Below are 26,478 nucleotides of genomic sequence, written 5' to 3' on the forward strand. Positions count from 1 at the left end.
CAAAATTCCCCAGTGAATCATCACTTCCTCCACTATTACAGATATTCATATGGTGTTTATATGCCAGTTTGAGTTGAAAGTGGCTAAACCCCATTAAAAAGGCTGTACCTGGATGTACTTTGTGACTTCTCAATTACATCTTCTACTATGATGCTTGCATTTTCACAAATGGCTTAATTCCAGGTTACCTAAATAATGTAGGTTACCAGCCAATAAGTTAGAAAATCTGATCTAATGCCATTTGTTTTCCTTAACACATTTTCCAGTTCTTCCCATGTCTCCCTCTTCCTACTATTATTATTTCAATTACGGTATATCCCATCCTTTGGCTCAAATGAACCCAGGGCAGGAAACACATGAATAACAATATCATTAAAAATATTCTGAAACCAAAAACATTATAAAAACAGTTAAGAAACACATTCTTTCAGCAAATGATTTCAGGATTGCCAGGAACAGCCATCAAATGTAGTAGATGGTCTCTCCAATATATCCACCTTTCTCTAACCAAAACCTTGAGATTTTCTGCTTGATAGATAGATACTGCAATTGAATAGACTCATGGAATCATAGAATTGTAGAATTGGAAACAAGCAATATATGTCAATAGGTTTAATAGATTTATTGCATTAGCCATGTGGCCATAGCATGATATACATTGAAATAACAACATAAAATGGGGGTGGGGAGGTAGAGGTAGATATCGTCCTGAGCGAATACTTAAAGAAAGAGGGGGGAAAAACTGCTGAGGCTGGAGGAGGACCGTTGAAGGGTCCTTCAGCTCCTCAGATTTGTCCTAACTCGATTGTCCTTGGAACTTCGTTCGGTTGTGCGGCGTATCGACTGCAGCTGTGGTGTTAAGGAAGAAGTTAGTGCCGCTTTCCTCTTCATCACACTAAGCAGGAAGTTAGCTGTCATCTCGGTAATCCAACAATCAGAATCCTGCAAAAAGAGGGACACTATCCAAGGCTGGATTGGGAGATGAAGCTTATTCACGAGGGGAGTTAAAAACCGAGATCTTTCATCTGTCCAGTTGGGACAGAAGAGCATTACATGTTCCATAGTCTCCAGGGCCGTGTCATTACAGGAGCATGTTCTGTTTGCGATGGGAACTCTGGAATAACGACCCGACAGAACTGCAAACAAGCAAAATATGGCTAAGGACTGATAGGAATTGGTTGGTTTCCCCAATCCTCTAACCATTGTGCTTTTTGAAAACTCTTGGAAGAAAGGTTTAAGCACCACAGGTCATATTCCAATATTCTTTTCTCCTGATGCTGCTTTTGTATGGCAGAGTATATTTTCTAAATCCCATCTCACCATTCTAGCTATTCAGGGGGTAATATTAACTTAACATAAATGATATTTTACAGAGGGAATTGAAAATTATTATCTTGACCTTATTTGCGTGTATATGTGTTCATGCTGTTACATGCCACTGTTTAGGCGTATAACCTCCCAAAGCAGTTTTCTAATTGTTTCAAACAAGGAAGCATTAATAAAAGTCATTGCAATACAACAGAAGAAGACAGGGGCAGAAAAACCTTTAAAAAGCCAGAATAACACACACACACACACACACACACACACACACAACCATTCTGAAAAGTCAGGGCAAGAAATAAAAATAAATAAATTTCGGCTGGCACAAAAAAGATATCAAATGAGACTTCCTGGGGAGTGAATTTCAAAGGCAGGGTATTCACATTCAGGGATCTCACTTTTATTACTCATATCCCAAAGGTGACATGCTTGGTGTGGTCTTCCCTTTTTACCAATGGTACTTTAGTCTGTGTATGGAACCTCAGACCAGTAATGCTATTTTACAACCATTTTGTATCCATACATATGGTCCAAATAGGCACTTTGACCCTAGAATGGATATATATGGTGTTTTTCAGCTCTTAAAGGTGAAACATTCACCTTTTTATTTGACCAAATGATCATTTGTAATCACTCCGTAGTCATCCATGGGCAGAGCCATTTTTTCAAGCAGACTGAATACATATTTTGATATGCTTTTTCATAATCACCAGAATGACTAACTTTTACATGAACCATCCTGAAGTAGTAATTTAGTATGGCAATTCAGGGTTCTTATTGATGGGTTGGGGATTGGTAATGTGATGAAAACTTCAGAGTTGCTCTTTTCGTATAGCAACGAAGAACATCTATGGGTGTATGCTCTTTTCTGCCAATAGTTTTGCAACAGATTGAGTGGAAGCACACATGTTAAAAATGGAAGGTTCAAAATAATCCTGATTGCACTGCTGCCATTCTTTATTTTCAGCTGTTCTTTTGTTACTGCAAATGGGTGGATTATACAGCATATGGCATATCATAAATAGTTTCAGCACTGCATGTTTCCCTGTAGTCTGCTTTCCCAACTGTTTGAAGTGTACATGCGAAACACACAGAGATATCTGCTTCATACATTATGACAGACACCTGCAACCTGGTCCCTGGCTGTTGATTTGAAGTCCCACTCCCATCAGCCAATGGCATCAGGTAGCATGGCCAATAGCCCGGGATGACAGGAGTTGTATTCCCAAAAGCCTAAAGGCCACCTGCTTGTGGATGTCTGTGTTATGGGTTACAAGCAGGTGCATGCTAGTGCAGAAATCCAAAGAACCATGCAATATTTTTCACATGAAATCCACACTGTATCTATGTTTGCAGGTATTTAACCTTTAATCAAATTTTACGTGAAAATCTATTTGCTTCTTGTGATACAGGATATAGGCAGATATGTGCCAAATCTGTAATGTGTGGAACAGCTATTAGGCTATAAATAATATCTGAAAATCAGCTGGCAGGAATTTAACCCTCTCTCGTATTTTTCTCCCTTATAGGTAGAAGAAGCATTAGAAGCTGTGAAGAATGCCACAAATGAGCAAGACCTTGCAAACCGCTTCAAAGAATTTGGGAAAGAGATGGTGAAGCTTAACTATGTAGCTGCTAGAAGACAACAGGTGGATATAATTAAAAACAGTAAATGAAGAAAAGAAAACAGTACTATTTCAACATAGTATGCAAAGATTCTAGATCTTTTATCAGTTTCAGAGACCGGGAAAGGGGGTGAGGTTCCAAAGAACCCCTGCATTCTGGGGTTCCTGATGTTATCCTTTCCCATTGCAGCCTCTTCAGCCGCCTGAAAAGCTACTCCAAAAATAACCATATATGCCACCTTGAGCTCCTGGGAGGAAAAGTGGGATATAAATGCAACAGTAAATCTTGTAGAACAGCACAGCATGGGGAGCTGTACTCATGGGAAACTTCCTTGTATCATTTGATGGGTCTACCTTGAGCCGAATTCCAGATTCAGAAATCCCATTGCATTTCCAGTTAGGTCACTGGAGGGATGGTGGGATCACCAATCCTAAGGCACCTTTGGGGAACTGCTATAGCTCAGTGGTAGAGAAGCTGTGGTGCATGCAAGAACTCCCCTGTTCAATCCTCAACATCTGCAGATAGGACTAAGGAGAGGCCCTGCCTGAAACCCTGGAGTTCTACTGCCATTGTAGACAGTACTGAGCTAAATGGGCCACAGGTCTGATTCAGTAGAAGGCAGCATCCTTATATGCCGTCACACACGAATCAAACACCCGTAAGTGGGGAGATGCCTGTGCTACTTCTGAGCCTGGGAATTATGAACTTCAGTCGCAACTTTAGTTAAAAATCCTGCTGTGAATGTGGATATGCTTCTGTGCCTTCTCTCTTCACCTTCTATTTGGAATAATCTTTATCCTAATTTCTGGAAGAGGTCAGGGTACCAGTGACCCCCTATAGATAACCAAACTATCTTGAGATGAGTCATAATTTCCTGTGCAGTAGTAATGAGGATTTTATTATGCTTTACATGCAGATGTGTGATAAACCCCTAATTGGTTATCTTGTTATACTGGTTTTCAGCTGAAAATTTTCATCCGAAGCGGATTCACACCAGACTGAATGAATCAGGCTGCTACCAGGGGAGGGGGCGTGGAAATGTGTGTATTTTTTTAAATGCAATGCAGCACTTTGAATGTCCTCCTTTTAAGAACCCTAATCATGATGTGCTTCCTTCCCAAATGGGCCATGCAGTGCTTTAATGGGAACAGAGGGCTTGCACTTCTGAAAATTAGGCCAGAGGATTATATAAGTTTAACCCATATTTTCAAGGCTTGGGTACAGAAAATCTTTTTTTTTTTTTTTTTTTTTTGTACAAAAGGCACTATGTAGGAGGCAAGACAACTAAAGATACTTCCTTTTAATGAGAACAGTAATGCCTTGTGTGAGCCAAAACATTGTTAATCTTGGGGTGGTTTAAAAAGATGATTCTTTGGCTCACTCTTCCCATTAATGAAGGCAAAAAAGAGAGTGGTTCAAAAGTAATAATATAATATGATCTGCAGTTATATTCCCATTGTTCCTAAAGAGCCTCTGGGTATAAAAATAAGTAGCCTATCTAGTCAATTTTGCTTGTCATGTAGCCCAAGATTTTAGATGTGCACGCCATTAATTCTGAAGCCTTTCTTCAACCTCCACATCACTCGCCTTTTCGATTCCACCGAAAGTCTATTATATCTTTCATAGAGCACACACTTGGGACACATTTATCCAAATCATAGCCCTCATTCATATGTTCAAAAGTCCCTAATGATGACCTGTTGGAGCTTGCAGGATAGGAATTTTGTGGAGACCTGGTATCTAACCCCCCCCCCCGCTCTTTTGCTGCTGCCATCTGCATGATCAAGACTGTCCTTTTTTGAGTAGCTGCAATTGCATGGACCTTGTCAGCAGTCCTGTTATGGAGGTGTTGTCTCATACAGTTGATGCAGCTACAGTTCCTGTTAGGATGTAAGACTGCCAGGAGCCCCTCATATATCCATAGAAGATGGTTTTAGGGCTCTTGAAAAAAAGAAACGAGGTGTTATATTTTGGGTTCTGAATTAATTTGGTTTCGCCCTTGAAGATCCATAGATGTATTTTTTCCCTATGAAGGTGCCATTCCCCTTATCCATATCTCTTGACTATCAAGCAGCAGAGAGCCAGTTTGGGCAAACAGTTTGACTTGGACAACTGAGGTTCATAACAGCTATTCACCCATTTTGCTGAGTGATCATGGGTAAATCACAGTCTCTCAGCCAAGCACATCTCATGGGATAGTTGCAAAAATAAAACGAGAGCATCACCAATGTCTGCTCCCTGAGCTCCTTGGAGAAAGCAGAGGGTCCAAACCAGACTTTTAACATTTCCTCCAAGCCATTGGTTAGGGGGGAAATCCCATGCTTATATATGTATGTTTGTATATTTTGCAACAGGAACTCAAGGATCCCCACTGTCGGGATGAAATGGCTGCTGCTCGTGGTGCCCTGAAAAAGAATGCCACCATGCTGTATACTGCTTCTCAAGCTTTCCTCCGTCACCCTGACGTAGCAGCAACCAGAGCTAATCGGGATTACGTCTTTAAGCAAGTCCAAGAAGCTATTGCTGGCATCTCAAACGCTGCTCAGGCCACCTCACCAACTGATGAAAACAAGGGGCACACTGGCATTGGGGAACTCGCTGCAGCGCTGAATGAGTTTGATGTAAGTGTGTGTGTTTCCCCCCCAGCTTGCATGAAAAGAAAGAGGGGGTGCTTACTTTCACATGATCACAATGATTTCCGGGTGTCTAGGAATGAAGGTTAAAGTTGGAATTAATACTACACAGTGAAAAACAGTATGCAGGGCTGGCCTCAAACATTCTGCATCTTATGGAGCAGAATAAGAAGATGTCTTCTCTTCTTTCCATATACCTAACCAACTAGACCAGCGGTTGAATCTTCCTTTAGTGCTAGTGATGGCACTGCATCTTATATCACATCTAAGTGTAGCACATTAGCTGAGGAGGGGCAGAATGGACCACTTGGTATATACATCTGTGTCCTCGAGTAACTTGCTTCCACTTCCTGCCTCCAGCATTTACCACCTGAGGCAGGTGCCTCACTCAGCCTAATATTAGGTCTGACCCTGATACAATGCACTAAACTATTGGGATCATGTTCTCTGAAAGATCTCCTACAAGCCTACCTGGCACTAAGATTTTCCTTGTAGGCACACACCTTTACAATTAATTCAGTTTCTGTGCATGAGAGATACAGTTTTTCCTTTAGTGGTTCCCAGATTGTGGAACTCCCTCCCCATGGAAGTGCAGACGGTTTTAAAAACGTATTTAGTTTGTCCTGCTTTTTTGTTAATTTAGGCCTTACTGTATGATTTTAATTTGTAGAGGTGTTTTAGTGTGTATTACTGTTTAATCTGCCAGGATTTATTTTCATTACAATTAAATTTGTAATTACGTGAATAAATTGTTAGGTTTTGGTTTGGTTTTGTATTGCATTGCATTGCAATGAATTGTGTCTTTTCCTTTTACTTATGTTGCCTCTTGTGGGCTGCTATTCTCAAAAAGGTAGCCTATAAATTAGTGTATAGCTAGATAAGTAGTATGAAACTCTTTCTGGCTTTTCCTGCCAGTGTATCATAAGCCTTGACCAATTGAGGGTTCCATTGAGGGTTCCTGCAGCAAATGTGTGAGGAATTTACTTGGCATCAATGATGGCTTTACATAAAATAATTAGAAACCAACACCAGAGCAGGTAGAGACTGTAACACCCAATTCTATAGTCTTGTATGTTTAGGCTAGTATACACGTTATACAAAATGCCTACAGCGATGAGAGGAATTTCCCAAATATATGCTACTTTAGTCTGATCATGTTCTGGAACTGGCAGAAAATCCCCTCCCTCCCCATTTCCCACATGGTAATATGCACTGCACATTTTAAGCTCACTAAAATCACCTGATGCTTGGCAGCTTCAAGCTAATGCTAGTCAATGCCATCCAGAAAGGACTACACTGAACACCAACAGGGGACATTGTGTTGCATCATAATAAACACAATAACAAATAGGGTGGAGGAATCTATGCAGAGCTTCCAGCAGATACTCTACATTGCTGTACTTTACTTGCATCCTTTTAACTACAGGTAATTTTTTCATACTTTTTATGGGCTTTAGAAATGTCATTTTATCTCTCTAGTATAATTTGTCAGTTGTTTAAAAAGGGGAAGTGATTGTGCATTATTAATATGACAGTATTCCCAATTTATGTATGAGTGACTTGCTTCCTTTGGACTTTTCGTTCTTCAGGTGCATGAGATATTTTGTGAGCTTACTATGTATGGCCTTCAAAAATAAGCTTTGTATTTCTCTTGAAACATAAACATCATCCTTTTATAGCTTCAGCTGCTGCCTACATTTCTAAAATTGCTCTTCGTTCTTGCATGTGTGTGTTAAAGCTATCAAACAGACCTGTATAATGTGAACTTTGCATTACAAAGATTTCAGATGAAGGTCAAAATAAATCTTCTAGAATAAAGTAAGGAGAACAACTTTCTCTTTAAATAAGACAGGACTGGGACTTCTGATGACAGGGAAAATATTAGAAAGCAGCAGGCCATCCTGGAAAGTAGGCTTTTAAAGAACTGAATCATCAATTACACTTTACAAAATGAGGTCTGGCAAGTATTTTAACTTTGGTTGTTTGCATCTCAGAAACCCCCAAACTGCTATCTGGATATTCCTGCAGAGTAATTGTTGTTTTGTGTAGCAGCCAGAAATGTAATTTATTGGTCTGGAAGGATCATTTGTGCAGATACCAAAATTTAGAAATCCATTACGTGAAACTTTGTATTTTCAATCTTTTTAAAAACTTATATACCTCTTTCCTTTTATCCTGCATTTAGTATTTAACATATCACTACTTAAAGTGTACCTTAAAAGTGGAGATTAGATTATGGCAGTTACTGTACTTCTTCTAGAGTTACTAGAATACATCTGCTAGCTACTTTATTCTAGGACACCAAAATGTAGAAGATGCATTTAATGATTTGAGTATATAGGTACTAGGTAACAAGTTCCATGCTACCTAAAAAAAGAAACACTTTTAATGAGATACAGTGGGTTTAGCAGCTAGCCAATTTATTTTTATTTCACATAATTTGCATACTGCTTCAGTGTAAACCTCTAAGCAGTTTACAGATAATATTAAAATATACCTTGCAATTGTCAAAAGAAATTTTTTAAAAAGGGCAAAGTTAAAAATCACTTTTAAAAAATCAGAATATAAATAAAACCAGCAGTTCTCTCAAGCCATTAGAACAATCCAACTCCCCTTCCCCTAAAATTATGACTTTGATTGCACTTGAAAACAAAGTGAGTTTTGACACATGTGTGCTGTTTTGCACCTGTGCTTTTTAGTATTCCTCAGACTAGGTGGCTGGTTTTGGCAGGAGCTCAAAAGCTGATTACTTTAAATCCCTTATTTGGTCTCAGTGGAACTGTCTTAATTACTGTAATTGATTGAGTAGTTTGTGAGTTAGACAAGAAGCAGAAAGCAAGGATCACACATCTCCACTTGCTCTCCCCAGCTGGGCCAGGGGATGGTGAAATGGATGCATCCCATCATCCATGAAACGCTTTGTCAATCACTTGAGGTCAGGTCAAGGAAATTCAGAAGCACACTCTGCATGCTCCATTATTCTTTTCTTCCTTGAAGCACAGTTGTTGTTGTTGTTTAGTCATTTAGTCGTGTCCAACTCTTCATGACCCCATGGACCAGAGCACGCCAGGCACTCCTGTCTTCCACTGCCTCCCGTAGTTTGGTCAAACTCATGCTGGTAGCTTCGAGAACACTGTCCAACCATCTCATCCTCTGTCGTCCCCTTCTCCTTGTGCCCTCAATCTTTCCCAACATCAAGGTCTTTTCCAGGGAGTCTTCTCTTCTCATGAGGTGGCCAAAGTATTGGAGCCTCGGCTTCAGGATCTGTCCTTCCAGACCTTCCAGGGCTGATTTCCTTAAGAATGGATAGGTTTGATCTTCTTGCAGTCCATGGGACTCTCAAGAGTCTCCTCCAGCACCATAATTCAAAAGCATCAATTCTTCAGCAATCAGCCTTCGTTATGGTCCAGCTCTCACTTCCATACATCACTCCTGGGGAAACCAGAGCTTTAACTATACGGGCTTTAAGCACAGTGCCAACTGCCAAACACTGCTTTGGGCAGATATTGGTTTCATGCAGGAGCACTGATCAGGAGTCCCTGAGTGGACCTGATTTGAGTGGGCCTTGCACTCAGTGCTTAACTTGAATTTAGTGTCAACCTGCAATCTGCTTTCAGCAGGGATGAGGTCCACTCAGGAGTTCCTGAGTCGAAGCAGTCCTAGCAGGGCTTGCATTTGGCACCAAATTTTAAAGGGAGCCAATTACAAGCTCTGCTTGCCAATGAATAATTAGGAACATACTTTAAATATTCCAGTTCTTGCAGCTGCACCTTTATCTGCTCCATACCTGATATCATAGCTGTCTTTGGGGGGAACTGTCTCACAGGCCAAATTTTGACAGCTTGTGAACCTTATGGGCTGGAGGTACCCTGTACATGCTGTGAGGCAGGGGTGAGTTAAGCTGTGATCACCCAAAGGTTGCTGTGACTACAAGTCCTATCATCCCTGACCATTGGCCAAGTTGTTCAGGGCTGATGGGAGATGGAGTTCAACGGCATATGAAGAAGCACAGGTTCTCCAACCCTACAGAAAGGCCAACAACTCTGATTGCCTTTTAGTCACTTCCAGGAGGGTTGGGTTATCATGTTTCCCCCCACTTCAGGGGCTACCAAGACCTGTTTGTTTTTAAATTGTGAACAGTCCATTTCCAGACAAGCTGGTCATATGTAAGAACCTCGGAAGGTTAAGAGAAACATTAAGAATTTGGTGCCTGAGTTTGCTTCCCTTCTTTCCTCTACCCTCACCCCATATTTCATTTTCTGTCATGTATTTTTAGATTGCAAGCCTGAGGGTAGGAACTGACTTGGTTTTTATTGATTCATAAGCCGCTGTGGGAGTTTTCCTGCTCAAGAGTAGGGTGTAAATGCCTTTAATGACTGAGTGAATAAAGTTGCAGTGCAAATTACAGAAGATAATAGAATATCCTGACTCTTGAAACTAGGAGAGTGAAGTATACCTAAAGGGTATGCACATTGATCATGTAAATGTGACCTTTACATAATGTAAATGTAACCTTTTTTTTGTTTTTGTTCTGTGGGAGAAGGAAAAAAATCAAGTGGCATTTCAAGAATGCACATTCACAAAAACAAAAACCATGAATGCTTGAAACAAAGCAAGCTGATCATTTTTGATCAATTGAAGGTGCCTCTCATAACAGGCACTGCAGGAAGCTTTCTGTTCACTAGTGAACCACATAAACTTCCTCTTCCTTAACCCCATAAAACTCCTCTTTTATATATATTTGTAAACTTAATCCAGAACAGGAGACCAACCAGATGCCTGCAGAAATCAGCCAAGCTGCCTTTGGTCCTGGGTGGCCCTGTGGGTTAAACCACAGAGCCTAGGACTTGCCGATCAGAAGGTCAGTGGTTCGAATCCCTGTGATACGGTGAGCTCCCATTGCTCGGTCCCTGCTCCTGCCAACCTAGCAGTTCAAAAGCATGTCAAAATGCAGGTAGATAAATAGGTACCGCTCCGGCGGGAAGGTGAATGGCATTTCCCTGCGTTGCTCTGGTTCGCCAGAAGTGGCTTAGTCATGCTGGCCACATGACCCGGAAGTTGTACGCCGGCTCCCTCGCCCAATAAAGCATGATGAGTACCGCAACCCCAGAATTGGCCCCGACTGGACCTAATGGTCAGGGATACCTTTACCTTTACCTTTACCTTTACCCTAGCATTCAGAGATCAACTATCAACTACCTCTAAAGCTAATTTAGTTTGACAGGACGTAGAAAGGAGACTATTGCTATATGAACTCTTAGCATCATGATTAAAATAGGTCAGCCGGGTGGCAGCTCTGAGCATGGAGGTGTCACATGGACAGCTGCATATCAAATGACTTCTGGCATAACTGATAAACAGATCTATTGTGTTTGTATTTTAAAACGCAAACTGAGGCATGAAAGTTAAAATAGTAAACACAGGGAAAAGTCTAGTAAAGAAGCAACAACAACGGACAATCATGGGAACCTCTTTGCTAATGTGATTCTAGAATTACTCAGTAACAGAGGAAGCAACAGAATAAAAGCAACTGTTTTCAACAATGCTGTGTTGACAGTGCCAATGGCAAAGAAATGGATACAGGAACAAAGAGCGGGCGTAAGCCTGGAGGCAAAGCTGTGGTAATGCAGAAAAAGAACCCTTTTTGTTGCTTCCTTTTGCAAAGTACACTCGTGCCATATGCCTCCTGTGTGTAAATTGATGCACAAATGCACTATAATTGCCACTATAATTACAGAAGAAGAAGAAGAAGAAGAAGAAGAAGAAGAAGAAGAAGAAGAAGAAGAAGAAGAAGAAAAACAACTGCCAGTCAATTGTTCTTTGTGACCTCTGCTCACATTGACTTTCCTCCTCTTTTTTTTAACCTTTTGTATCCCCCCCACCCAATATCAGCCTGACTGAACTGCTGTGCTTCTGTTGTTAGAGGGTGAAGGCAAAGATATTGATAAATACAGTCAATGAAGGGTCAGCAAAGTCAAAATGCTTAAGGATTTTGCTTCCAGCTCCTTTTATTGTCAAAATCCCCCCAGTCTTTTGCTAGGAGGGACTCAGTTCTCCATAGCATGTTTGTGTGTGTGTGTGTGTGTGTGTGTGCGCGCGCGCGCGCACAAGCACACACACAGGGAGGGGAGGGGAGATGCAGACAGAAATGGGGTAAATAGGCTTTTGCCCCTCTATTCCTCCAGTGAAATTCTCAACTTTCTTTAAAAACAAAACAAAACAAAAATCTGATAATAGCTACTATGTTTAATTTATAGCATGTCTCTCTCTCTGTGTGTGTGTGTGTGTGTGTGTGTGTGTGTGTGTGTGTGTGTGTAACACTCCTTGCCGTGTCTCTTTCACTGATTTAGCAATGAGAATTTGCTACCTGTTGTATTTTTTTTGTTGTGTGATAGAGACATCTAGTGGGCATTGCATGGAACATTTTCCCCCCAAGTTAAAAGTTAAAATTCATGAAATGCTCCGTGCAGTAAGCTTTTTGTGGTAATTGTACTTCACATTTGAAGACAAATGCTTTCATGTATAGTTCATTATATGGCCAAGCTTTGTCTAAGGAATCAGTCCCTTTCTGGCATATGACTCAGGCCATTCACTCAATAGGTTTAGTTAACATTCTGGGTAACTCCTTTAAAGCAAGACAGTAATAACTGAATATAAACAATATTCAGGATACAGAGGAATGGAAAGAATTCACAGCCCTATTACTGTGGTAGAACTTTGAAACAGAGATAGGGGTGGGTGGTGTGCTCTAATTATTATTTTCCTGGATTCATTTCCAGCCAGATCTTTCTCTGGAGGCGGAATAACCATTTTGTTTGCCTCTTTTTTTTTTTGGCACTACAGTTCCCAGCAGACCCAGCCTGTGTTGGCAGTGCTCAGGACTGTTTGGAGTTCTAGTCCACAACTTCTGGAGGACATCCAAATGGATACCCCCAATCTAGGGAGTCTTGCCCCACCTGGATGTTTAAGTTGCCCCAATTGCTGCTGTGGCATTGCTGGGACTCCCAAATGCTGCCGCCTCTCCCACCCTCAGTTTTTGCAACTTACAGCAGAAAGGGGAAGATGGCTGTAGAAACTCTATGGCTGGAGCAGAGAGGTCATGGATACAGTTGCATTCCAGTAATCAATCTTGCCACCCACCCAGCTTTTTAAACTCTGGAACCCACTCCCCCAGGAGGCAGTGATGGTCACTAACTTGTGCGCCTTTCAAAAGAGGACTGGACAAATCATGGAGGAAAAGGCTATCAGTGTATCAGGATTACAGATATCCCTCTTACACCAAGAACACAGCAAGCTGACGGTTTAATTGTGCTTAGATTTATTAGTATTTACACAGTAGTTTCGGTCCGAGCTCACAGCTCAATCATCTGCTGAGGACGACGTTGAGCTCACTAAAGGGCTGATCCTCCGCCAACAGGATATCCTCCATTGGGCGCCCCTTCTCCTGTTGGACTAATGCCAAGCATGGACGCTTCTCCTTCAGCGAGTCCATGGGGAATTGGGGGCAGTTTGCCCACCCCCCTCTGGAGCTGTCTCTAAAGGCTGCAGTTCCTCTGAACCTGCCTCTGTCTGACCTACACTATCTTGGGAATCTACAGCCCGCACTTCAGGACAGGAGGGGCTTGCATCACTCTCAATATGAAAATGAAGCCTCTGTTTTTCCTCAGCCTGCCACCCCTCCTCTTCGGAGTCCTCGCTGTCGCTCTGGGAAGCAACGTTCCTGACACAGTGGCTACTAGCCACAATGACTATGCACCACCTCTGTTTCAGAGGCATTGTGCCTCTGAATGGCAATTTCTGGGAATTGCAGGTGGGCACAGGGCTCTTATGCACACGTCCTGCTTGCCAATTTCCCATGGACACCTGGTTGGCCACAGTGAGAAGATGTTGCTGTACTAGATGTTCCGTTGGACTGATCCAGCCTGCTGTCCTTGTGTTTTGGGGTTGCTCAATCCCTTCCCCCCCAGTTTCTGGGGGTTTTTGTGTGTGTTTTTAAATGGTCATTGATCTGAGATATATGGAAAGGTTACAGAGCCATCAGTGAGCCTTGTTTTATCACTTTCTGACAGCTTCCTAATCTACACTAGCTTTTTGTGACAGCTGAATTAAAACCACAAATTGTTATTCTTGGATCTCAGTGTTGCGACTCCAGTCATTAAAACGCCTTTCATTATCACAGAGAAATTGTCATCTTCAGAAATATTATGATCAGAAAAGACTTCATCAAACAGTATATTACCTGCAGATCTGTCATTGATACAGCATGCAGCTACCCGAGTTGCCATGCATGGTATGTTGGGGGAAAATGGAACAAAACTATAGATATTTATACCAGCTTCAAGAACTACAATTGCCTATTACCAAACAAACAGTGTGTTGTCAGACTTGTCAATGTGAGGTGATCTAAAGGTCCATTTTTTCTACATATTTAAGGAACACTGCCTATTTCAAAATTTAACACCTGCAAATTAATGCCAAAGACACTGCATTTAAGTAAAAATGATTTAATTTCATGTTTATGTGTGTTTTTCTATTGCTCATTCACTTAGGCATTTTTTTGACTGACTGCATCTGCCCATGGATGCAGCATTTCATGAAATCCTAAGTTCTGGGGCCAATTCAGCTTTTGGATCAATATTTTTTCCCCTACAGGCCTTGCTCACTACATTCTGCCTGTGCACATTCTATAAAGAATATTGTAATCTCCTCTGCCTTGTTATTGTTGTTATTTCAATTTATTAGTCCCTTTCAAAGCAACTTAGAGAGCTTTAAAAACCTAAAGTAAACCTTAGAACAAGTAGAAGAAAAATGTAAATACTTTACATTAAAAACCATATCCCAAATACCCAGAGAACAGACCCCGTAAAACAGCACGGGTTAAAACAAACAAACAACACCCTGCTGGCAGCAAAACATTTCAGTAAAGTTAGCTGTAGACCAAAGTTAATCAAGGCATGGCCTGTTGAATGCTTTTGGTAATTAAAGTAAAACTGAAAAGCCAAGGGAGCTGAAATTGCAAGGCATTACATACAGTTGCAATCGAAATTAATCAAACCCCCCCATTGCAAGTCAGGTTTATTATCTAAATTTATAGACTTTCAGCTGTTTGCAATGAACAAATCAAACAAAAACAATTGAAATAGCTCAACACAACAATGCTTCAAGTGGTCTCCCCAAATTCAGCTGAAATTGCAGCTTATACAGGCTTTTCCAGTCTTATTATTATTCAACCCCCTGAATAGAATCCCTCACAACAGCACAAATATGACAGGTGTTGTCTCAAGCCCACCATATGCAACTAATCAAGGGCTCCTTTAGTTGCACCAGGTGTGCTTGAGCTGGAATACATGAAATACCTGAACTGGCTAGGGGTTTGCTGAATGTCAAATTTGGCTGCATGTTAGAAATACAGTGGATGCTCGAGTTGCAAACGTGATCCGTGCGGGATGCATGTTTACAACCCGCAGTGTTCGCAACCTGTGTCTGCACATGCACAGGTTGTGATTTAGCACTTCTGCGCATGTGTGATCGCCAAAACCCGGAAGTAACCTGTTCCAGTACCTCCGGGTTTTGGCGGTCCGCAACCTGAAAAAATGCAACCTGAAGTGGCTGTAACCCGAGGTATGACTGTATGGCTAAATCAAGAAAATGATCCAAGAAGGTAAAAGAAGAGATTATCACCCTTCACAAACAAGGAGCAGGATACAAGAAAATAGTGAAGGCACTGAGTGTTCCCAGAGACACCGTTGGAAGCAAGTTCCAAGTGAAAGGAACAGCAGCTACACTACCTGGACAGGACAGAAAAAGCAAGCTATCTGCGGCAGCAACCAGATGAGGGAAACCCTTGAGTGACTGCAAAGGAGTTGGTGGCAGCAGGCACCGAGATTTCAGTGAGCACAGTAAAGCACACTAAACGCAGGTTTCCATGCCAGAACCCCAAGACCTACACCACTACTGACTCACAAGCACAATAAAAGTCAGCTCCAGTATGCTCAAAATCATATAAATAAGCCACAGAAGTTTTGGGATTCTGTTCCGTGGAGCGATGAAACCAAATGGGAGCTTTTCGATCCCATGGATCAGCGCTATGTCTGAAGGAAGCAGAATGCAGCATACGCTGAAAAGAACACTCTGCCTACAGTGAAGCATGGTGGTGGCTCAATGATGCTCTGGGGCTGCTTTGCATCCTCTGGCACTGGAAACTTGTGGAAGGCAGGATGGATTCATTGAAATATCGGGAAATCCTGGGAGGAAACGTCATGCCAAGGATACCTCCAATTCCACTAATACTTGGTTGCTGAATAAGTCCTGGAAGGTTCTGCAGTGGTTATCACAGTCACCTGACTTGAACCCCATAGAAAATCTCTAGTGGGAGGAATGGGCTCAGATTCCCGAGGAATGCTGCCGGAAGCTGCTGTGGAGAGCCAGTGTGGTGTAGTGGTTAAGAGCGGTAGTCTCGTAATCTGGTGAACCGGGTTCGCGTCTCCGCTCCTCCACATGCAGCTGCTGGGTGACCTTGGGCCAGTCACACTTCTCTGAAGTCTCTCAGCCCCACTCACCTCACAGAGTGTTTGTTGTGGGGGAGGAAAGGAAAGGAGGATGTTAGCTGCTTTGAGACTCCTTAAAGGGAGTGAAAGGCGGGATATCAAATCCAAACTCTTCTTCTTCTTCTTCTTCTGTCTGGCTATGCATCCCGTCTGCAGCAGGTCATAGCAGCAAAAGGCTGTTCTACTAAGTACTAAAGATGCCATTACTGTTTGACATTCTCGTGCTTCCACACAGACAGCATAACATTTGGAAGCTGCTTGTTTTGTGGATCAGTCTGAGAGTCACTACTTTGGTTCTCAAATGTCTTGGTACTCACACAACTTGGAACCCAAACACTGCAAACCTGGAAGTAAGTGTTCCGGTTTGCAAACGTTTTTCGGAAGCCGAACATGCTCCGTTTTGAGTGTTACACTTCTGATTTGAGTGCCACAATTGCATTTTGAGTGTTATGCTGAGGTCTGTCTGTTTTTGCTATTTATTTTGCCTTTTTGTGGCTCTTTCTGTTTTATTTTTGTGACTGTGTGGAACCCAGTTCAGCTACCGATTGATTGATTGTGTGACTGCAGTACATTGCTTATTGCTTTTATTTTATGGGTCAATGGTCTCGTTAGATAGTAAAATTCATGTTAAATTGCTGTTTAAGGGGTTGTTTTTAAAAGTCTGGAACAAATTAATCTGTTTTGCATTACTTTCTATGGGAAAGCGCGCGTTGGTTTTGGAACAGACTTCCGGAATAGATTAAGTTTGAGAACCAAGGTACCACTGTATTCTTATATATTTATATTAAATACATACACCACCCTTCATTTCAAGATCAGTTCATAAAAATACAAAGTAACACAAAATACAGTGGTACCTTGGGTTACATACGCTTCAGGTTACATACGCTTCAGGTTACAGACTCCACTAACCCAGAAATAGTGCTTCAGGTTAAGAACTTTGCTTCAGGATGAGAACAGAAATCGTGCTCTGCCGGCGCGGCGGCAGTGGGAGGCCCCATTAGCTAAAGTGGTGCTTCAGGTTAAGAACAGTTTCAGGTTAAGAACGGACCTCCGGAACAAATTAAGTACTTAACCTGAGGTACCACTGTACATAAAAAACAAAAACCTCTTCCACAAATTGTAGATGCTGCATATTTAAGCAGGTTTCAGGCGACTCCTCTCCCTCCACATGTGTGTAATGTTTCCATACCCTATCTTACTTTTAGATGCATGTGTGCCCATCTGGAATCTGAGATGGGGAAGCAGCTCATGGATGTGAGTTCCAATCAAGGTCTTCGGAGACAAATTCTGATGTATTGCTTTGCATCTGTTGTTGGCATCTGTTTGCCCTGACATCCAGTAAAGACAGTTTTGGAAAGACCACCAAAATTTTATAATTGGTACCTGAATTAGGACTTTGAGCCACTTAAAAACTCAGCTGTTGTGGAATCCCATTGTTGAACCCTGAGGGGAAACGGAACACTCGTTTATCTTTGATCATGGAAATAAAATCAGGTTGTTGTTGTTTTGTTTTTTAAAAAAATAATTTATGGTTTCCAACTATATACATTTCAATAGTTTTATAATCATTCTAACATTTCAAAACTCAACTTCCTTCCTTCCTCTTTCTGCGGTTCTTTAGCTTTTTGTTTTTGTTTTTACATTTCCTGCATATTATAACTTATTCTTTTATCCACCTACTTTAGATATATGCTCCTATGAAACTGCAGGTTATTACAATAATCCTGCCAGTGTCCTTATCTGTTTACAGTTTGTTTGTAAATATTCAATACATCATTTCCATTGTTTTATAAAAAGTTTGTTATCTTGATTTCTTATTTCTGGTAAGTTTCGCCATTTCTGCATGTTCCATAACTTTTGTCTCTACAGTGGTACCTTGGGTTATATACACTTCAGGTTACAGACTCTGCAAAGCCAGAAATAGTACCTCGAGTTAAAAGTTTGCTTCAGGATGAGAACAGAAATCGTGCTCTGGCAGCGCAGCGGCAGCAGGAGGCCCCATTAGCTAAAGTGGTGCTTCAGGTTAAGAACAGTTTCAGGTTAAGAACGGACATCCGGAATGAATTAAGTATTTAACCCGAGGTACCACTGTTTTCTTCTTTCATTGGAACTTCTTCTTTCCACTTTTGGACAAATAGCATTCTTGCCGCTGTAGTTGCATGCATGAATAAATTTCTATAGGTAGTTTTACCCCTATGATTCCCAAAAGGAAAGCTTCTGGGTTTTTTACAAATGTTATTTTAAACATCTTTTTCAATTCATTATATATCATTTCCGAGTAAGCTTTATCATTTCCGAGTAAGCTTACTACAAGACCACTACATATGATAAAAAATACATTCTTTCTCTTTGCATTTCCAACAATTGGCAATACATTTTTTGCCAATTTACTCTGTGTTAGATACCATCTAGATAACATTTTCATATACCGTATTTTTTGCACCATAACACTCACTTTTTTCCTCCTAAAAAGTAAGGGGAAATGTCTGTGCGTGTTATGGAGGGAACGCCTACGGGTGGCATGCCTACGGATTTTCCTCCTCTAAAAGCTATGTGCGTGTTATGGTCGGGTGCGTGTTATAGAGCGAAAAATACGGTAGTTTTCTCTTAAACCTTAGCACGCTGTAAATTTTATATCCATATTCCACAGTCGTTCCCATGCTTCCATATCTGTCTTATAACCAATCTATTGCCCAATGTATAATTGAATATTTTACTTGCTCATCCTTTGTCTCCCATTCCAATAATATCCTATACATTTTAGGCAGCACATTTTAGACAACATTACATTCGAACAGTTCTCTCTCCAATTCTGATATTTGATATTTTTCGTATCCTATCTTTCTTAAATACTTCATTCAAATGATGATATTGTATCCATGTTGTTAGCTTTCCTGATAAATCCTTACATCTTTTAATTCATACTCTCCTCCCTCTTGTTTTAATAAATTTCTATAAGTTGTCCAACTTTCAATCATTTTTTCCCCCTTTACCACTATGGCTTCCAATGGTGAGAGCCAAAGTGGTGTTTTGTCTGCAATAAATTTTTGTATTTATTCCATACTTTATGCAGTTTTTTTCCTAATTATGGGATTTGTAAATCCTTTATGTACTTTCACTTTTTCATACCACAAATAGGTGTACCAATCAAAAATATTATCATGACCTTCTAAATCTGAGATATGTGGATTACTCAGTATCATCCATCCTTCAACCAACAAAGACAAGATGCTTCATAGCATAATCTCATATCCGGCAGGGAGAAACCTCCTCTCTCTTTTGCATCTATCAATATTTGATATTTTATTCTCAGTTTATTCCTTGCCACCAGATATATTTAGCAATATCTTTTTGCCGTACATTGAAACAATCTGTCTTGCTGATCACCGAAACTGATTGAAACAAATATAATATTCTTGGTAATGCATTCATTTTTATAGTCGACATTCTACCTAACAGTGAAAGTTTTCTTCTGTTCCAAATTTCCAAATTTCTTTTAATGTCTTTCCAATTTTTGGAATAATTACCTTTATACAGATTTATATTATTTTCTGTTAACCATACACCTAGATCAGTGGTGGCAAACCTATGCAAGCATGCCAGAGGCAACACTCGGAGCCCTCTCAGTGGGCACACGTGCTGTCTCCCCAGCACTGAGTGAAATGGCAATCCCAGCCCCTTCACTATCTTGAAATGGAGCTGGAGGAGGCTGCTGGAGGAGCGCTTGCGACCGTGCACACTCCAAGTGTGTGTGTGTGTGTGTGTGTGTGTGTGTGTGTGTGGAGGGGGGCATCAGCTGGAAGAGAAGCGGCCGTGGCCGAGCAGAAGTCCAACCTTCCTGCCCTCTTGGCAGCCTGACAAGGATGGGTAGTTGAGATTTTGCACCGTGCGTAACGGGAGGGGGTGTGAGAGGGTGGCTCGGTATGTGTGCATGTGAGAGGGAGGAAGGAAGTGTGTGAGTCCATGTGTTTGAAGTGGAGGTATGGAGGAGGGTGCCGGAGTTCATAAGTCCCTTTCTTAAAATGATTGTGTGGTCACCGCTATTGCGTGCCTGCCTGTCAGCCACTCTCTGTGCGCTCAACAACTCAGGGCAATCCTCCCCGCATTATCTTAATTAGTAGTACCCGCAAACAGGAAGTGTGTTATGCCTGGAAAAATACGGTAAATTGCTGTGTTGGCACTTATTTTTGCTCTCATCATTCATTTTTTTTTTTTACCAAGAGTTTGGTTTTGTCTTTATTAATCTTAAGACCTGCTACACTCCCCCCCCCCTTTATCTCTTATAATACTTTCAGAATTGACTCTACAGTAGTACCTTGGTTTGCGAACAGGCTGGTTTGCATATGTTTTGGATTACGTACAAACACGTCAAACCCAGAAGTACGTGTCCCGGTTTGCGAACTTTTTTTGGATGATAACCCGTTGTTTTTTTTAATTACGAACAAATTTTTTTTGAGGCCCCATTGACGAAAGCGTGCCTTGGGTTACAACCTGTTTTGGTTTATGAATGGACCTCCAAAACGGATTATGCTTGTAAACCAAGGTACCACTGTATTGGTTCTTCTAGAGATATCACCATGTTGTCTGTGAATGCTTTTAGTTTATATTGTCTCATTCTTATACCTTTAATTTCTTGGTTACATCTTATTATTTGTGCCAATACTTCTAAAACTAATATGAACAACAATGGGCATCTTGTCTTGTTCCTTAGATATTATTTACTATCAATTTGACTGACTGTTCAGTATATATTGCCCTGACTACTTTTATAAGTGTCTCCACTTTTACAAAAGTGTGTAAAATCATGTGTTGACCATCCCACTACAGACACATTTTCTATTACTTTGTCGTTGGCAGCTAGGAACCTCAGAACAATTAATCATAATCTGAATTACGTTGTCAAGCTTTGATTTATGACTTCAATGATTTTGATTAATTACAAATGTAAATGAACTGGAACACTTTACATTAGTCATTCACTAACTGATTGTCAGTAGCTATGGGAAGTTTAAGCCTGCCATTTTTATAACTTTTGAGTTACCAAAAGTAAGACCTTCATTTATTTATTTATGTTTGTATCAAAACTTATTTTTCCTGTTAAAAATGTAAGTATTGAAACAAGGCTATTTTTTGGGGGGAAAGTGTTAGAAATGATTCTCACATGGGTCAAACTTGAATTCTGGAGTTTCATTTATAGCTCATTTTATCAGAATCAATTCAAATTGTCAAACAGGGAAATACTTTTTATTGAAGTGTGTGTGCGAGAGAGAAAGAAGGAGAAAGGGAAAGAGAGAACAAACGTGGTCAGCTCTAGTCAGAACTTCAGCTTAGCATGTCATGGAACAGAACTGCAGATAAAAAAACAATTTCCCCTCTACCCCTTTCATACTATATTATTTTGAACGACTGACTAGGGCTCATTGGGTGCAAAAAAAAAAAAAAAAAAATCCATGTGCATTTTTATTCTTCGAATTGACTAGGAGTTCTGGGCGTGCACTAATTTCCCTTTTACGTTGCTTTCCAAATTCTGTGTAGGCATTGCCAAGGTGGGGAGGGACTCGTCCTTTGTTATCAGGGGAAGCCATTATGCAGTCTTATTAGTCTATCTCTTCGTAGCACAATAGTTAAATATTTATATTAATGTAGGGGATTTTGCCAGCCTGTTCTGTTTCATGGCTTTCTTGGTCTTCCTACTTGGTTTTGAAGTGCCTTTCGCTTAATGTTTATGCTCTGGCTGCAGAGAAGAAGGCAACTTTCTGCTTCTGCAGACAGATTTCTCTTATGCCAGTTCTCTTGCAGCCTGTTTTATTGAGCAGCTGGCAGTGTGGGTAAAGTGCCGCAAGACAGGAGCACAAAATGACACTATTTTTTGCAGCTGCCATCTTGAACCATAAAGAGACTACCATGAGTTAGAAAACAACCCAAGGGTGACCTAAAGCCCCTTATCATTGGGATGAAGGATTCTTCAAAGGGGGGAAGGGATGTGCCACCTGGGATTCTGTCTTGCTGCCTGCACTGGAAATCAAATTGCAGGTGGCTGCAGAAAGCATTAGTGTGGCGATAAAATGTCCTTAACGTAGTAATACCAGAAAATCAAGGAAATTGTATCCACCAAAATAAATATAGCTTTGAATTGGTGTAAAATGGATCACTTTGTGGCTTTACACTCCAAAAATGGAAGAACAAGTGTGATTAGGAGCTCACCGCTCAGGGTATAATCTGTTTGTAAGAACCATTCAATTCAGTAATCTGCTTTTGTGAGCATTTTTTTTCCCTGGCTCAAAATCGTTCAGGTTAATCCAATCTCTGCTAGATGGTTTGAATGGAAATTTTCAATTCACCTCCTTCTCCTTCTCCAGAATCTGAGTAATTGCTCCCTGCAGTTGCCTTACCTTTGTCTGCATGGGAGGTGCAAAGGTCATGGGTTGGTACATTAGAGGAAATAAGGGTAGAAAGATCACGTGGGGCAGTGACTGCTTCATGTCACTTTATAGGTAAGAAAAACAGTCTAAGGATATGAAGAGGGATGGCATGAAATACTGAAGATATGAGAGGTGAATTATTTTTACAGTGGGGTTTTGAGATGCAAGAACATAAAAGGATAGAATTATAGAGTTGGAAGAGACCCCACGGGTCATCTTGTTCAACCCTCTGCAATGCAGGGAAGTCAACTAAAACATCCATGACAGATGGCCATCCAACTTCTGCTTAAAAACCTCCAATGAAGGTTGCAGTAATTAGGAGATTACCATAGCATGAACCTTCCTTCCTTCCTTCCTTCCTTCCTTCCTTCCTTCCTTCCTTCCTCTTGACACTGAACTGGGAGATCTGAGAGGAAAGGGTGGACATTTGCAATTTTGTGTAGACAAAAGTGATTGGGTGACAGATTGAATAAAGGGCAGAACATGAAAAGGACCTGAAGAACGAAGGCAAAGTTTTATATCTGATCAGTAGTGTGGGTGGGGATGTGAATGTAACGTTATCTGTTCCTGTCACATAACTTAATAGTCGCATCATTTGCATGCAATATTGTCAGGAATCCTATGTCATAAACCTATTTTTGGTGCACAACTGCAGCCAGGCAGCATCTCTACTGCTTTGTTCCCTGCTTCAAAGAAGCGGCAACAAATCAGGATTTAGTATTTAACCATGGTTTCCTCTTATGTGCAAACCCCAAAACGATGCCAAATGTGTTCCAAACAAGCCACAATATGAAGGCAACTTTAAACTATGTCATTATATTGTGGCTTATTTTGAAGCAATTAACCATTGTTTCCTGATTGGAATGTAACGGGAAACCCTGCCTTGTTTTGGTGTTTTAGCAAAGAGGAACAAAGCAGCCACAAAGGGTCGGTATATATGTTTGACCTGCATATGCATATCATGACTTAACAAATGCAGATGCAGCCAATGTTTGCTACATTTCAAAAAGGACGATTTAGGGGGGAAATGCACTTCTAATCACTTGTTTTCCTTTGAAGGTTACATTTTTATGCTTTAAGCATTTGCAATGCTTTCCTTCACCAGATATATGTTGAACTTTAATTTTGAAATTTGAAACAATTATATACATTCTTTCAGGACCAGCTGTTTTGGCATGAGTTCCTCGATTAATTGCTGATGGTTTTTATTTTCAGAACAAGATCATTTTAGACCCCATGACGTTCAGTGAAGCCCGATTTCGACCATCTCTTGAAGAGAGGTTGGAGAGCATTATCAGCGGTGCAGCGCTCATGGCAGACTCCTCCTGTACTCGTGATGACCGCCGGGAGAGAATTGTAGCTGAGTGCAATGCTGTACGACAAGCCCTCCAGGACTTGCTTAGTGAATACATGAATAATGTAAGTGACATTCTGCTTTTTGATTTCTTCTTCCTCTCTGATTGTTAAATGGTTCCATAGACATGGTTAAAGGTGTATATGCTGTGCTAGATCCTAAGAGTCCTGACCACTCACAACCTAGGCAGTCAGTTTAAGTAACGGAAAGAATTCCACATTTTGAAGTCTTGCGAGACCATCCTTCGAGGAATGATGTAAAGGCACACAAGGTTCATCTGTGGTGGTTCGACCCGAAATAATGCTTGGATTACTGCAATATTAGAGGTTACCTCCAACACACTTCCGCTGCACTACTCTGCATGTGTGGTGGCACTTCGGTATAACCACTTCTTATTGTTTGTAGTAGAGTTTTCCCCAGAGGCAGAGGACAAGAACAGGAGTCATACTCAAATTCACAGTCAAGAGCTTCTTTATGGCTTGAATGGTTGCACAAGCATTTCTGTTACTATTATATACAAACTATTTACATTCCTTCTTTATCTCTCCAGCACGGTATAATCTCAGTCCAGTAATTAACAATCCTGACACAGCAAAACTCATAGTATCAGCAGCACACATTGTCTTACTTCCAACCTTGTTGTCAGTGTATATGCTAATAGTTAGTGTGTGTGTGTGTGTGTATGTGTGCGCGCTTTCCTCGTGCGGAAATTGCAGCCTCCAAGTTCCTCCCTTTATTTGCACCTCCAGCTGACACCAATCAAACCTAGGGTCCCACTCCTACACACTAAAGAAAATTCTGGAACCCTCTTTAAAGCTTCCAGGAACTTTTATCTGTTTCTTAAATAATGTTTTCCTAACATGCAAATCATGTATAAAGCTCTGAAAACCTCAGAATAAGAGTCGGTTAGGAGCTTAAGAAGGATTTTCTTTTCTTTTTCTTTTTCTTTTAAAATAGCCTATGTTTTGGCCTGTTATTAAATACCTTCTTCTGTGGCTGCAAAGAATGCATTAGGTAATTATTCAGCAAACAAATTGAATTGCTTATATACAAATTGCATATGGCCCTATGCATACTTACTCAAAATAGGGGGGGAAAGCCTGCACCGATCTCTGTTAATTGTTTTACTTATCACATTAACAGATGACTAAAATTACCATCTCAAAGCACCTGCTTATGTATGATGTATTATCTTTTAAACAGCCCCTAAGGAACACCTTTAGTCACAGCAGGCCAAAACATGTTCAGCTGTTTCTAAAGAATAAAACCCACATTTCATAAGCATCTTAAGTTATCCCCTTTGTTTTGGATGCTCACCGTCTTTTTGCATTTTAAAAAATAAGTTTAAGAAGCAAATTTACCATAGCAATACATTTGTTTTCTAACATTTTATCATCTCGTGAAAGGGGACTGGGTATATTCTCATGACAACACACAATTCTGACAAAATATCTGCAAATGTTTTTGAACTTGCACTTTTTATATTTCTAAAAAGCTCAAATTCTGCCACAAAATGGGTAAATTCTGCTAGATATGTACTCAGCAGGAAAATGTGCAAGTCAGGTGGAGCCTTAAACAGTTACCATATGCTTCTTACACACACACACATACACACACACACACACACACACACCAGTTCCATTTATTAGTTAGAAGCATAATTTCCTCCATTATTAACTGTTATGACAAATGTGGGAATGTGTGTGGGAGGAAGTGAAACCGTAAAGGAAGGATAGCTGTTTGCTAACAGTCTAATTGGAGCTATTAAATGAGTGTGACTTGTGTGAGTTCCCTGGAGGTGCTGAGTAATCTCTATCATTATGGCAAGTGCACTCAGTGAAATATTTGAAATCTATTAAATACAGTGATTTGAATTTCCAGGCATATGAACCACAATCTTTCCTAGCAAAATACACAATACTTTATATTATTCAGGGACTGCTGCACTTTGCAATATTGGGGGTAGTCTTTCCGTTAAATGGTATATCACAGCAAGATATTTCTGGATTTAAACCATTAATGGCTGTTTGGCAAATGGTTTGCTCTGCTATTTCTGTTTCTGAAATGTACAACATAAAAAACCACCACCAGTCATTTAGCATTTGGTATGTTGCAGAATAACTTCTTTGTTTGTTGTCAAGAGTTGTATATTTCTGAATAACAGAGCATTTTATACTTTAAGTAAACCATGGATAATACTATAGAATATCTTTTCAGAAGGCTGCATAGGCATCAATGTTCCAAAGCCATTTTTTCTTGACAATTTCATGTACCGGTAATTTGCCATTGCATGTCCTAAACTGGGGTGTCAGTGTGGGTGAGAACCTATGCTTTTCAGTTGTGGACTGTGCTTATCAAAATGAATTGTTTAGTCCAGCAGTAATAAAGTGCACCGCAAATTGAGCATTATCTATTCTTCACCCTACCTCCTTTGAGATGTAAAGGTTCAAGAAATATTGAGTTATTTATTGTATCCCTCTTAAGAAAATCCATAAATGTGCAGCATAAAAACAAAATCCCCATTGCTTTATTTTATGTGTAGCAAAGGCAACTTTGTTTTAATGCATCAG

The 26,478-nt window shown here is 40.6% G+C and overlaps 1 protein-coding gene across 3 annotated transcripts in view; it reads left to right on the forward strand.

Moving 5' to 3' along the window:
* Positions 1-26,478, forward strand: part of LOC310685768 (catenin alpha-2) — a 408,841-nt gene that overhangs the window by 12,296 nt on the left and 370,067 nt on the right. For all 3 annotated transcript variants that reach the window (XM_083458664.1, XM_083458666.1, XM_083458665.1), the window contains exons 2-4: positions 2,853-2,972; positions 5,304-5,570; positions 23,770-23,973. In XM_083458664.1, the coding sequence (XP_083314790.1) occupies positions 2,853-2,972; positions 5,304-5,570; positions 23,770-23,973 (591 nt within the window). The remainder of the gene's footprint in view (positions 1-2,852; positions 2,973-5,303; positions 5,571-23,769; positions 23,974-26,478) is intronic.

This window comes from Podarcis liolepis (assembly GCF_965112155.1).
Source record: "Podarcis liolepis genome assembly, chromosome: 9".
Classification (NCBI taxonomy): domain Eukaryota; kingdom Metazoa; phylum Chordata; class Lepidosauria; order Squamata; family Lacertidae; genus Podarcis; species Podarcis liolepis.